The sequence below is a fragment of the Pholis gunnellus genome (assembly GCF_910591455.1).
Source record: "Pholis gunnellus genome assembly, chromosome: 8".
Classification (NCBI taxonomy): domain Eukaryota; kingdom Metazoa; phylum Chordata; class Actinopteri; order Perciformes; family Pholidae; genus Pholis; species Pholis gunnellus.
Genome location: NC_136534.1, coordinates 9,588,652 through 9,602,979, shown reverse-complemented (window position 1 = coordinate 9,602,979; position 14,328 = coordinate 9,588,652). Strand labels below are relative to the sequence as shown.

General features: G+C 43.2%; 1 protein-coding gene across 2 annotated transcripts in view; it reads left to right on the top strand.

Moving 5' to 3' along the window:
- Positions 1-403: 403 nt before the first annotated feature.
- Positions 404-14,328, top strand: part of LOC306700085 (RNA-binding motif, single-stranded-interacting protein 3-like) — a gene marked incomplete at its 3' end in the record, with an annotated part of 105,702 nt that continues 91,777 nt past the window's right edge. For both annotated transcript variants that reach the window (XM_079164985.1, XM_079164984.1), the window contains exon 1: positions 404-497. In XM_079164985.1, coding sequence (XP_079021111.1) covers positions 423-497 — 75 coding nt within the window. In that variant the 5' untranslated portion in view covers positions 404-422. The remainder of the gene's footprint in view (positions 498-14,328) is intronic.

Below are 14,328 nucleotides of genomic sequence, written 5' to 3'. Positions count from 1 at the left end.
CCTTTTACCCTCTCTCTGTCCTGCTCTTCAATTCCCCCTATTGTTTCCGGTGTTGCCTCCTACTAACCTTTTTTTAATACCTTCCTTTCCTCACCTCCTTCTCCCCAAACCCTTCTTTTTTTTTTTTGCTGCCACTCCGGATTCTCTCTGTCTCTCTTTCTGGGCCTGTCTCTCTTTGTGAGGTTCCCTGTGAGCTCCCAGACAAGTAGACTGACTAAAATCCCAAGTGCTATCTGTCCTCCTGTCCCTCCCTTCCTCTGTGTGTTTATCACACACACTCCTTAGTAAGAGGACAACGTTCTCTCTCTCTTCATCCTCCACTCTTGGAAGCAGTCGTCTGAAGGATCCAGGCCGGCGTGAACGTACCTCACCTGCGAGCTTCTATCTCCAGCCTCCAGGACCTTCAATTGGATTCCATCTACATGGGAAAACGTTTGGAGCAGCAGCAAATGTACCCCCACTACACCTACTACTACCCCCACTATCTCCAGACCAAGGTAGGATGGTCCGCCAGGTTGACCTATTTTACCACAGTCTAAACGTGTTTGCGTGTTGAAAATACACATCAGCTTTTCATCCTGTAACTGTCTTACAACCATCTTGCAACCGTCCTTTTGATTAGCTCCATATCTTCTCTATCTGCTGCCTCTTTAAATCGCCTTCCCAATCAGTACCGGATCAAGACAAAATTACATTTTCCGACGATCTCAAGTGTATGATTTGAATGTAATTCGTACCTCAATTATGTCGAATTCCTTAAATTGACGCAGCAAGACCCCAAAAGGGATCTGTCAAAAGACCAAAATTAGTTTGAGAAAGCCGCAAGATAGATGCTGAAATTGCCTCGCACGACAGCTTGCTAAATGACACCATGGCCCCTCTCCCCCATCTGTCCCCCGAGCAGGGAGATATTGGTGTCACTCAGCTTTTCCATCCACACAGAGACTTGACCCCATCCTCCCCTCTCCGACCCCACCAGCTCCAAGTTCAAGTTCGGGGCATGAGGCCCACCCTTCCCTCAGCCCATGTTTTCTCTCCTACTTTGTCCCTCTCCCACTCTGTCACTCCAACCTCCCCCCCACCCCCAACCCCCCTCCTACCCCTCCCTTCACTGGCCACCCCCAGGCTAAACTCACCCATGATACCACGCTGTAGACGTGATTGATGGAACCTGATACACTTATCCGTTCATCAAGGGTACAGAAAACAGAGCTCCGGTTTAGTTTTCTTTTGTTCTTTCGCTATATTCCTACTTTTCTTACCCACACATAGCATGCATACACAGAGCCACACACACAAGATATTTCCCTCTCTGAGTCTTCTACCTCCAAGAACAGGAAAATGGATCGCTAAGGCCTGATCGATGGCTCCTGCATCATATCGCCAAGCCTGCCGTTCCCTTTGTCTGCTGTGATTCATTTGTTTTTCTTTCGTGTGATAGTAAGTGTGAGGAGTTGGGGTTTGCTGCAATATTTAGTAAATGTGTGCATGTCAGTATAGGCAAGAGAGATGGAGAGAGATGCAAAGATAAAAGTGTAGGAGTGGGATGCTATGAGAGTAGAGAGATCATGTTATTGGGTGGACACAGTGTGGGAAGAACAGGTAAAAAAAAACAACGATTGCTCCACTGAAAAAATAGGCCAATAGCAACACATTTTGTACAATTGTGAAGTCTTAAATACTGTTATTTCAACAAATGAACACATGGATAGGATTGTCTTGATCAAGTTTCTGTTCCTTGATTCTAATCCAAAACCCAAAGATTACAAGAGGATGTTTGGCTGCTTTCATTTTCTAATTTAAAATAGTTCCACATTGAAGACATTTTCACAGCCCGTTAACGTTTTATAACACATGCCTCCCTGCTACAAGTTGTGGGTAATGTTCACAGCAATTACAGATGAAAGCTGGCGGAGACGGAGCATATTGAGATCCAATAAACAAGTAATTTAAATTTAGGGGGCTGATAGTAATCAACCAAACATTGGCTGAAATCAATCTGTCAGATCAGATCTGGACATTTCTAATTGGGGATAGACAGTTTGTAGCTTTGACATCATTATACTGTCGTTAACCATGTTACCATTTCAAATCCAATTAAAGTTTTTTTTGGATGAAAATATATATTCACTTATTCAGCACAGTCGAGTGCACGCTGGCTCAAATGTAGTACTTTATTCATTGGCAGCTCCACTGTAGCAGCTCTTCAACTTAAGTTCACAAAATAAGATTAATATTTCCAATTAACTGCAGGATATTTTTGCGGATGACATGTGCAGATCGCATTTGCTGCATGTCGACATTACAGACGTAGTTCTCGGAGCTGCACACACTCACATCTGGGCCCTGTCTGATGTTTTTAAGAATGTGCTCAAGATGAGCAATCGGACTGTTTGTTAATGCACATCTGTGACTTGGTTGTTGCAACCAACATCTCCAATGACGAGCACGCCTTTCTGTTTGCTACTCTGGAAGAGTAAATGCTTGTCTGCTACTGGATAATATAAAGTGTGTTGTATCTAAATTTTCTTTTAATGAAAAAAAGAACTCCAAGGATCTATATGGTAATTTCATCTCTGTGAAAGTGTTCTTTTGTTAAATAGTTTTTTCCCTGAACAGAATTAAAATGGCAAAACGCAATTCATCTTCTTTTTCTTTTAAAGTTTGACAGCCTGTGTTTTTGTGGAGCATTTTCATCATTTATTTTGTGGTTGCATTAATACTGCATATCTAAATGGTACAAAAATGGTTGTGATTGCATCAGATTCACAATGAACTTAAAAGGAAACCGTATTTAATTGTCTAGCAATAACAAAGAAGCAGCATTTCTAATCAGTGAATCAAGGAGCATCTAATCACTGTGTGATTTGTAGGTTTAATACACGAGATATTACGCTGTATGTACACGTACGTTAGATTAACATTTGATGCGTGTCGTTTTGTGTGTGCATATGTCACCGTGTCACACTGCTGTTCTTTGATTTATCTATCAGTTCAAGGTCACCTAATTTCTCTGAAGTATCTGCAACAGGCATCTGGCCCAGACCATCTCTTGATTCCTTGCACTCCATCCATCCCTGCCTCCTATCAGCCCTCCCTCTGTCCCTCTTGCTGTCAAGGTCAAATCAAATTGGATCCTACCCTCCCCAGTGTTTCCTGTCGACGGTGGATGTATGTGTGTGTGTGTGAGTGTGTGTGTGTTCGCATATCTATCCATGTATGAATAAAACCAGCGTCTGTATTTCAGCTTTGTTTCAGTGACTGTACATGAGCCTGAAACTTTGTCCGTCAATGCGTGCGTGAGCGAGGACCGAATACATTTGCTCACGTTTGTGTGTGTGCGCAAGTCTGTAAGTGCATGTGTGTATCCTGTGTTAATGTGTGTGTGTGTGTCTGCGTGTGTGTGTGTGTGTGTGTGGCCTCTGAACAGTGACTCCTTCTGACCCCTCCTCGGTGCAGCTTGCTGTCATTAAAGCTCTAGCGGGTCCCAGAGGAGCAGTTCAGTGTAGTGTGTGTGTGTGTGTGTGTGTGGGTGGGTGTGTGTTTCAGAGGCCCCATAGAATAGTTCAGTTATATGTCTATATGGACCTTGACAACAAGCCAGTGTTTGATCAGCCTGTGCTGCTCTCTGACTTCAAATATGTGAGGTGTGTGTGCGTGTGTGTGTGCGCGTGTGTGTGTGTGTGTGCATGTGTAAATGTGGTTGGGTGTGAATGTAGGTATGCAGGTGGTTTTCAGACTCTTTGTGTACAATGGACAAGAGCAGACAAAGACTTACTGGTTGTATTTATTGTGTGGCCTCCTTTTTTAGCCCCCCCCCCCCCCCCCCCCCCCCCCCCTCTCTCTCTCTTGCTCACTGATCTGATTGGAGATGTAAATGGCCCCTTATTAATCTTTATTCCAGAGAGTGGAGGCTCTCCTGTGGAAATCAATCATTTGTGTCTGTCTGTGTGTGTGTGTGTGTGTGTGTGTGTGTTTGTGTGTGTGTGGGTGTGTGTGTGTGTATATGTGTGCCTCCTTCACTCCCTTCCAATAGCAATCTTTAGACACAAGACACGCTCGCTCAAAAGGCGCACACATGCACCACCTTCACACAAAGGCATTTATGAAATGACTGGCTTATACTAGCAATGCTTAGCCAGATGACAAAGTGTGCGTAAATGTGCGGCTATTAAACAAGAGAACTGCGCTTGCTCTGCCTCCATAATGGGTTATAGGTACAGTTAGTGTGCATTAGCAGTGGGGCGGGAAGGGACAGCATGCCCTCTTATGTGAGCCTAGCGCCGCTTAATCATGGCTGTTAGAGGGTTTGAAGGGATCGGGGGGGGGGGCATTGTTGCATTTTCTGGGTGATTTGTTAAACACGTTTAGGATTTTCTTGCCTCTGTGGGCTGGTTTCAGTCGGCTTACTGTTGATGCCCATTCTGTGGCATCGAAGGCACGATTTGCTTATCTACTGAAGGCATTTTTCTTTCTCTTTCCAGGAAATCCAGTCTGTGAAATCCCTAATTGGACCAAATGAAAGTGCAAAACAAATTATCGTAGCATTTGATTGTTGCTGTGACATTTTGAGCGTTGCCCTGTGGTTGGAGTGGAATGTCTCATAACAGCAATAATAAAATCAAACATGTTGCCTTTTTTAAATGTGGAAAAGTGGCATTCATGACATCAAGCTCTGATAATTAGAAAGTATATTTATCTTTAGGTGACGTATACTAAAACATATGTCCCCTCATGCCTCCATTTCTCTTAGTTCAAGCATTATTAGTGATTTTATGTCTTTCTCGTTATGCTTTTATGAACCTTTATTTGCAAATGCAACTTGCACGCCATGTGGTGATAGGCTGTTATATGTATAGATGATTGAGCCTCTGAATGTAATAGCGCTATTCAGCTTTTAAATCTTTTCTAGCCGCCGATGATGATGAGTGACCGAGGATGTGAATCTTTGATGATAATCGTTAAGAGTAAGATAAGAGAGAAGCAGAACGAGAAAAGAAAAAAAAGTTGCATTATCAACCAGCCGATCATTAGTTTGCTGCAGAACAGTGTGCTAATATGCTCAGTGGCACACGAGGAGCTTTAATTAGGGTAATGAGAAACAGCATTCAGCTGATATCAAAGTAATGGCACACGCGGACACGCCCGGACGTCTAAATAGAATATTCCATCCTTCAAAAATGAGATTTTCACATCCAATTACTCTCCATTATGCGCTCGATAAGGAGGGACACAAGGACACAAACATAGAGATTCGCATGTGCAAAGGGGTTCACTTTTACACTGAGCTGAACTTTCTGTCCTCCCTTTACTATCGCATCCTTCCTTCCTTCCTTGTTTCCTTCCAAGCTTCTATTCCTCGTCTTGTCAAACATAAAGTACTTTGCTTTAGCAGAAACAGCGACCATAAATTATGCAGCACACATCACACATACACGCACGCGCACACACATACAGAAACTGAATAATGTGTGTAGTGCGGTGTGCAAAGTAAACAGAGTGTATAGGTTTTATAGCACTGCATGCATTCTGCTCATGCCCTGTTTCTCCTCACACATCTGCCCGCCTGCATCAGTTGTAGTTTTACAAGCGGCAATATTATCATGTGCTTGTTGTTTAAGACCGAGCTATTCTGTTTGGATCTCAGCTCTGCTCTTGATAGCATCATATGCCAATGTAGAGAATGTAGAAAAGCCTTATGTTGCCTTCTTCTAATGCCCTACCCAACACTCTTGCTCACTCTTTCCCTGCTTTTTCTTTTCTGCTGCTCTCTCTCTTTCTTCCTGCCTGTCTCCCAGTGTGTTCTGGTCTCTCTCTCTCTCTCTCTCTCTCTCTCTCTCTCTCTCTCTCTCTCTCTCTCTCTCTCTACCATCTGTTCAGTTTGCCAGGCCTGGGTAGTTTTCACTGCTTAAAAGGGACTCTTCTAACCACCCATATATGTCCATTTATTATTCTCCGTGGGCTGTTCTATTCTTGTCCCAGTACAGTAGCGGACGCTGACCCGTGCCTCGCTCTGTTGAATAGGAGTGAAAGAGCTTAAGCGGGTCAGTGCATGCACGCAGGGGTGAGAGAGGCTCACCCCTGCCAGTTTTGTAATAGAAAATATGTGAAGGAGGGAAAAAGAAAGGTGGATGGAGCAGGAAAAAAAAGGGATGTGAAGGAGAGCAGAGTGAGATGTATCAGGAAGAGAACAGATGGCGGTAGCAAAAGGAATTTGAAATAAGAGATAGAGATCCAAGGGGAAATACAGAGCGATGCAGTGAAGGAGACAGAAGTTGTAGGCCGGGTCAGGGAATAATGGTGCTGCTGCATTTTTAATAGTTTGCCACTTTGTAGCGACCCTTGTCTAATGGATTCGCTGCCTCTTGAAAGCTCCTGTCAGGGCCCTCTACCTCCAGCCAGGGGTTTTGGGGACCAAAATATCACGTTGGGCCCAGCCACCACAGGCCACGCCAACCTGGCACAATTGCCGCAACCCCACCTCCAGAACCATTCAAAGCTTTAAATAACTACCATTGAAGGCTTGCAACTCTCTTGTAGTCCAAGAGCACAATATTTGAAAATGTAACACTGTGCAGAATGTTGTATGTCTGTCTGTAGTGGAATTGACTATTTCATTAAAGACAGATACCTTCTTTAAGAAAAGTGCTCAAGGCCATCTTTTACAGTCTAAATGTCATTTTAATGGAAAATCATCGAGACATAACTTAAAATATATATGAATAACTTAAAATGAATATAGAATCATATATTATCCTGTAATATAAAACCATTTCTAATAACGTAAAAAAAATTCAGTTACTACCAATTCAACACAATACTGCTCACCTATTTTTCTGTTTTGGAGTAGGGCTGGTTCATTGGTAGGAGGATGGGGATGGAGAGACAGGGCTGCTGAGCATAAAGCTGCATCTGTACTTGGGCCTCGCACCAGCCAGGGGCCACGACAACTGATTTGAATAGATTGCTAAAAGTTTGCCTGTATTGATTAAATGTCGGCCAAAAGAGGATCAAACACAATGGACTAAGCTAACAGGTTAACTTTCACTCACTGACCACACACACCTTTCTTTTCGCTCTCCTGTCTTTCTTTTCATCTTTGAAACCCCAATTTTTCTTTTCTGGGGCAGGACCAAACCATTTCATGTAAATAGACGGGGTGGGGAGGAATCGTCCTAACCCCCCCCCCCCTAATACGACGTCCCTGCCCCAAACAGTTCCACCACGGAAATTGCTGAGGGCTCCAGTAGTCCCTAACACTTCCTGCTTGCATGTGTTAAGGTCTAATATTGTCTGGCAGCAAACCTAATTCTAGTAAGTACGCAGATGTTTTGGCAACAGGAAGCAGCAACTGAAAAACTGAGGGCTTAAAGAAATCCATTACTCAGGCTGATTTCACAACTCTTTGAGATGTACACTTCTGGTGCGCCGGCTTTTAAGACACCGTGCTAAGTGCCTGACAAAGACTTTATCTTGGGATGAAAAGGGAGAGACAAAGAGCACAACCTCTAGCTGCTAGCTATTTTTAGTGTGTGTGTGTGTGTGTAATGTGCAGTGTAGAGGGCCCATGGCCGTGAAGCTGATCTACTTTCTAGAGATAGAAACATATTTAGTCTAGGTTTCACAAATGTCTGTATCTCTGCATTATATGGACTGGCCTTTAAACTACAGTACATGTACAGACTCCTCACATCCTTTCATTATAGGAGCTGTATTTAACATTCTGAGTGTTTTATATATATGTAAAGATATCATGGATTAATAATACACGAGCAGAGAATGAAGTTGCTCTCCTCATGTGTTGTAATCCATTGTGTGCCGCTGTTAACTTGAACTTGCAAAGTTCACTCACCTCCAGCTTTCTGCAGAGTAAACACTTTCTCTCTATTTGAGGACATATTAGTAAAGCAAACAATGAATGAATTTCTAATGTTCAGAATAAACAAATGTGTTTTGGTGAAAGGAGATGTTATGTATTGGGATTCTGGTCTGTGTTGGTTCGTAGGGCCTCTGCCTATCTTAAAGGATCATTAGCTGACCTGTGTGGGAACCTTTTTACACAAAACCCGTTGACCCGCAATTGACCCTGCATGCTGTCACAGATACTGTGACTGTGAATTTATTATCTCCCTCCTACAATTACACATTGATCCAGTATAATCAGGATGCTCGTTTTGTTTCCTGACAAATAAGATTCTATTTTGTAATGAAAGCCGGCTATATTATAGTTATTATAGTACACATCTTGTTCAGACGTAACAACATCTATTAGTCATCTGTAATGAATTTTGCATTTAATTAGCCCATATCATCCTGCTCTCAGTTGTCTGGGGTAAAACATATGTTGGAAAGGAAAATCAATTGTTTCCATGTAAACAAATGAAAATCTCGTGGGGCAAGTCTACATTGTATTCAGACTGTTTCTTGTTTGTATGTAAACAAGAAATAATATGATATGTTGTGTTCACAGGCCGAATATATCTATATAATTGAAAATACTCATCTCTCCGATCATTATTTGCATACAAACTGCGCATTAAATGTCATTATTACCATCAACATAGGGATTTGGTTTGCACATTTCCTATTACCATTTCGTGTGAGGTGGGGAGGTGTGTGGGGGGGTTTGTGCGTTGGTGGGCGAGTGATCCCCACACCAGGGACCAGAGACATAATTGAAAGAATGGCCTGAGGGATTTCCCCTCATATGTTGTTCCTTATCCTACTTGGATGTTGCTTCCTTCTATCTCTATCTCTCTCTTTTCCTATCTCACTCTCACTCATCTCCTTGTATCTTTTACTGTTTCTATTTTTGTCCGAGAGCATTGCAGGTCCGACATGTTAAAGGAATATTCCACCCATGAATACTTTTTTTCACAGTTAGCGTGAAGTGATCTTAAACAGGTTCCAGTCATATTGTCAGTTACCCTTCTTTCTTCTGCCACTTCAGTGTCTTCACATCTCACGGAATGACCTTTCTAATACCCTCCAATAAAGTGGACCTTTTGAATCCATCCATTTGTGGAGAGCGGGGAGTAATAAGGGTAGTGGTAGCCGTAGTGAAGAGAGTCCGACTCTTCAGCGGAGAAAATGTGAAAAAGACTGTGATTATCTTTTGCCACATATCATGGAAGAAAGCCTCCTCTTGGGACGTTGATGGCATAAGCCTGGACATGTTTTACCTTCCTCTGGCAATTGATAGGCCACACCTGGTACCAGTAAACACATGCAGGTCAGGTGTACCAACAGCAACGACTGTAAATATATCTGTGCGAGTGATATCCATTTAATTTCACGCACATTCTAGTTTCCTTGACATCTGTTTGCATTCTCTATTCCAAAAGATTCACAGTGCATGAGTAAAATGACTGTGAATTACAAGAGATAAGCTGTACTACTGGAACCATTTCTATAGAAAGGACTGTGCGTATTGAGTTATACGACCAAGCAATGGTAAGCAGGCATTATTCATGAAAAAGGCTACATTTTCTTCTTGTTTTCAGGGACACAGCTCTTGCAAAGCCGTTTCCTTTGCAAACGTTCGGCTCACCTCGATCACCTGTCTCCATCACAGTCTCATAGTTATTAATGAAACAAGACGGACCTCCCCAGCGCTGCTCATATCACAAAGTAAATACATCTGTGTAGTGTTGTGATACTGCTATCAATGGATGTAATCGGACGCTGAAACATAAGTCAAAACCTACACCCTAGGTATCGGCAACTGGACTCCGGTTAAGCCCTTGTGTTAACTATACATCCAGCTGGAGCCCTTAGGGTTAGATTTAGACTGAACATGGTGAAATATAGTCACAGCGCTCATTGTTACATCCCTGTATTTCACACAAAAGGTAAATCCCATAATAATGTCCTGCTATGTACAGGGGATTTCTCACCAAAGTCTTCTGTGGGCCAAATAACTGCGGGACACTAGGATTGTAATCTGCACCAGTGCGTGTGCATCTGTTTGACTGCTTATATTCGTGTTTGCTGAAGACTTTTACCTGTACTGAAAGAAAGCTGCCCCCTCCGAGCCCCATTAAAGTTGTCAACAAAGTGCAAAATCGATAACCTGAAAGATGAAATGTGTGGCACATGTAATAAATAAAAAACAAGGCCTCCATCCGCCAAGATTTCAGAGAGGCATCCAAGCGATGAGCATCAAATCCAGATTATTTGTAAAGAATGATACATTCCTCAGATATATATATATAATCATAAAACGCCAGGTAAATATTCAACCCTAGCACGGACAGTGCCTTCTCTTCCATACTCGAGTGTCTCACCTTACTGGCTGCTAAACAATGATAGCGTTTCATTTTGTTACCTGCAAGCACACACGGCACATTTTTTGGTGTGCCCAGCAGCACAGTAGGACAGCTCCAAGTGTGAACAAACTCTGGAGCTCAACCTCTGTACTTATTCTTTCTCAGTCTGAGAGGAATATATAAAGAAACACAGTTAAACTCTATAAAACTGCCACGGTGTTTGCCCTTACAGACAGTTTAGCCTGCTTACAGACACACTCTTGTGCCTGAGCCAGAGGTGGCTGGCAAGGCCAAACATCTCCTATTCCCTGCTAATGAAATCCGGAATAAAACCCTCCCTACTTGGCTTGAGCCCCCCACCCTTCACACACACACACACACACACACAACACACACAGAGACACACACACACACACACACACAGAGACACACACACACACACAATTGCACGAGTACAAACACACAAACACAGACAACCACTCTCCAGGGTTCTGGTGCACGCACACACACACTAACACTCACAGAACCCCTGCAGTCCCAGCCAGGGATTATCCTAGGAAAACACTCCTTTTGTTGGGCCCCAGTCAAATTACTTTTCAGAGCTCTCATGCTTTTATCAGAGCTGTCTACGTAACTGTGTGTATGTCCATGTGTGTGTGTGTGCGTGTTTGTGTGCGTGTGCGCGCGTGGGTATGCATGTTAAGGCAGTCCAAACATAGGCTGTTGCTGATTGCAGGGAGCACATCCAAAGCGAATGGTCGCTAATGACTAAGTAAGCTGTTTATATTGCCCTCAGTATGTGAGTGAGTGTGTGTTTGTGGGTGTGTGTGTGTGTGTGAGAGAGAGAGAGAGAGAGATGGCGTGTGTGCGTCTACTCATATGCCAGTGATTTTTCTAAAGATAGTACATCACCAAATCACCACGTTGCGTTGCCTGTTGGCAGGCTGGTCCGGTGTTTGTGACATTTCAACTTGACATTTATGAATAAAGACACTGATGCTTATAAGCACGGTTCAAGTTGCACTTCCTGTTGGCCTGCTGCTCCCGGGACTCCAACCCCCTCTGTCAAAAAAATATTTGGGATGTTCTGCACGACTACTTCACTCGACCTCACTCGAAGAACAACAGCATTGGTCGTTCGAACGCTGCTTAATACTGTACTTGCTTTAAACAATGAAACCAATATTATCCAAATCATAACCAAGTAGTTTTGCTTTTGCTTAAACATAACCAAACCTTTACCACAGGGTTGACAGATCAGGGAAATGCTCACATTTTTATTTTATTTCTCAGAACAGCGGTGTGTCTGAAGAGTGACCATTTTTGTTCTTTTGGTAAGAGGACTTGCGTGGCGTTCAGGGAGACCTCTGTAACGACTGCCAATGTACAGTCATATTTTTGTTCCGCGGATAATTCATTTCTGGGGTACCAGCTCTCAGCCTGGGCAACGGCCAACTCAGTTGACTGGGCACAGATTGTAAAGCCACATTCAGCCTCTATTCATTCACACTACCGGCTTCTCCTCGGAGACTACCAGTCTCTTTCAAAGTTGTGTGAGAGTTTGTTTGTGTGCAAGTATGTTTCGGTGTGCGACTGCCACTTTGTGTGAGTGTAAGCGTTGTTCGAGAGCGTGCGCGATGCGTGCCTGTGCCTGAGACGCAGAGAGATGAGGCGAGAGTGCCAACGTGAGAGATAAACAGAGACTAACAACGAAAGAGGAGAAGTGAAGCGTGTGCCCGTGCGCTCGTGCGCATGTGTACGTGTGTGCCGAGGGTGCAAACTAGCTTTGTAGCTCTCAGTGAAGTGTTGATTTAAGTGGAAGTGGAGGGAGGAGATGGGATAAAAGGCCTGACTAGATTAGGCTGGCACACACTACTGAGGCGCGCTGTACTGCCTGGCCTTTCAGCGCACTCTGCACTGAGCCTGTGTGTGTGTGTGTGTGTTTGCGTGTGAGAGACTAGTACCCGTGTGACGACGTTGAGGACGCTCGAATTGGGATTTGTGTGTGCAACTGTTGGATGCAGTTACTCTACTGCTGATATTGGTGCAGCTGTACAATAAAGCAGCGGATTAGCAGAGCCACCGCAGCCACTATAAGAGCACTGAGGACACTAATCACAGTTCTGACATCTCAGCAATATCCTGTGCTGTACATAGTGTACGTTACCACGGTGAAGTGCCGTTGTTGAGAGGTGGTGTGGAGGTTTTACGGTGTCATCCGCAGTTCTGCACGTCCCAACTGAATTCTACAGATTCTTTGGAGGGGAGATGGGAAATAGATTACAGATTTTGCAGCTGTTTTCTTTTTCTTTTTTTTTTTTTGCCATCCTTTAATATACTTATAACCGTGCAGCTTCTGCCAGCAGGAGGCTGAATTACTGCATATTCAAGCTCCCCCAACCAGACACCCCACTGTTTAAGTCAAGGTGGTCTCCAACAATAATAGTTCATTGGCTAAGTTGTTTGCAGAACCGTCTCTCCATGTTAGTCTCTCTGTGTGCAGGAGACTGACAGTTGAGGGTAAAAACAACAACATTTGAAGTGGTTTCAAACGCTTGAGGTGTGCTTGATTTATCTTGAACAGACTAACACAACAGCTTCAAAAGGGGTATCAATAGTGGTAACATTTGAAAAAAAAGTCAGCCGTCCTACTGCTTTTTCAAATATTGAACGTGCATTCCACTGCTCTTTAGCCAGGGGTTTAGAGAGCAGCAGCAGCAGCGCAGGTATTATTGGCAGGGTGTTTGTGCCGTAAGGTTTAACAATCATCTGGCCTTTATTATTAACAAAACAGTGCTTTAAACACAGCTCAATGAGCAGGAGTCTCTGGGCTGTCACATTTTGGCAGCAGGTGACAGTTAACGGAAACCACTGCTAAATGATAGTTCACAATAAATTGTCTGCTACATGTGGTACAGTAGCAATCTGCATATTTCATTGATTTAACTTCCTGTATGAATAATTAAGACCCCGGGAGGCATTATCTCCTTGTGCATGTATGTTTGCATCCTTGTATGCGCATGCTCAGTTGTCTATAGCCTTATATATAGCGCATAGCTGATGTGTGCATTCATAGGCCTACTTAGTATGTCGTTTACTCATTAATTAAGGAAATGTTCCTAATGCAATATGCACGACGGGGCATCGATGCAGAAGACTTTCTTATCAAAGCTTGACATTGTTTTTAGACTCTGCATATCTGTGTCCGTGGGTGTTTCCGAGGGTTCCTGCTGTCATTTGTGCTGTTTTTGGGTTGGCCTATGAGTCACGGGGACTGACTACTTCCAACACTGTTGAAGATTTAATCAGATTTCCCAAACCATCCAAATACTGACGTCGCCGTATTTTGTACTCTTCTAGCCTTTTCCTCTTCAGCTCAATCTATAATATATCTTTATCGCTTCTTCCTGTTGTTATTTCGGTTCTCGCACAAATATGTATTTCCAGTGCTTTGAGGTGCTTTGACACGGGTCAGCCTCTGCGGAAATGTAAATAACAAATGCACCCCCCTTTTTTAAGCGGAATCCTGAATCAATTCATTTGAATTAAAATGGGAACCCATTGCCCAAAATCATCTCCAATACCTGAACCCCATTTGTTTGAGTCAATGCCAGGTACCAGCCGTGGGCTCATCGCAATTTAATATATACAGAATTAAATGTTCCTCTTGGATAAGCACCAGCAGCAGATACATGCAGTTACATAATACACGCATATACCTGATATATGGACGTTGCCATTTTTACAGCTTTATTATAATCCAATTACTTCTCCAGCAGTGATTTGTGAATCCCCTCTGCCCTTATTGCTGAGTTAGTCTGCCTTTCTTTCTTTAACTGATTCCTCATTGTTTCTAACGTTTGAATGAATCCTCGTAAAATCGAAATAAGAAAAATTAGATTTTATGTAGATTGTAAAAACTCGGGCACAAGCATGCACACACACAGGCAGGCGTAAATGAGATGTACAACAAGTATTTGTATGTAATAAGATGATGTAAGTTCACACACACACACACACACACACACACATACACTCACAGCAGCTGTCAACTGCTAGA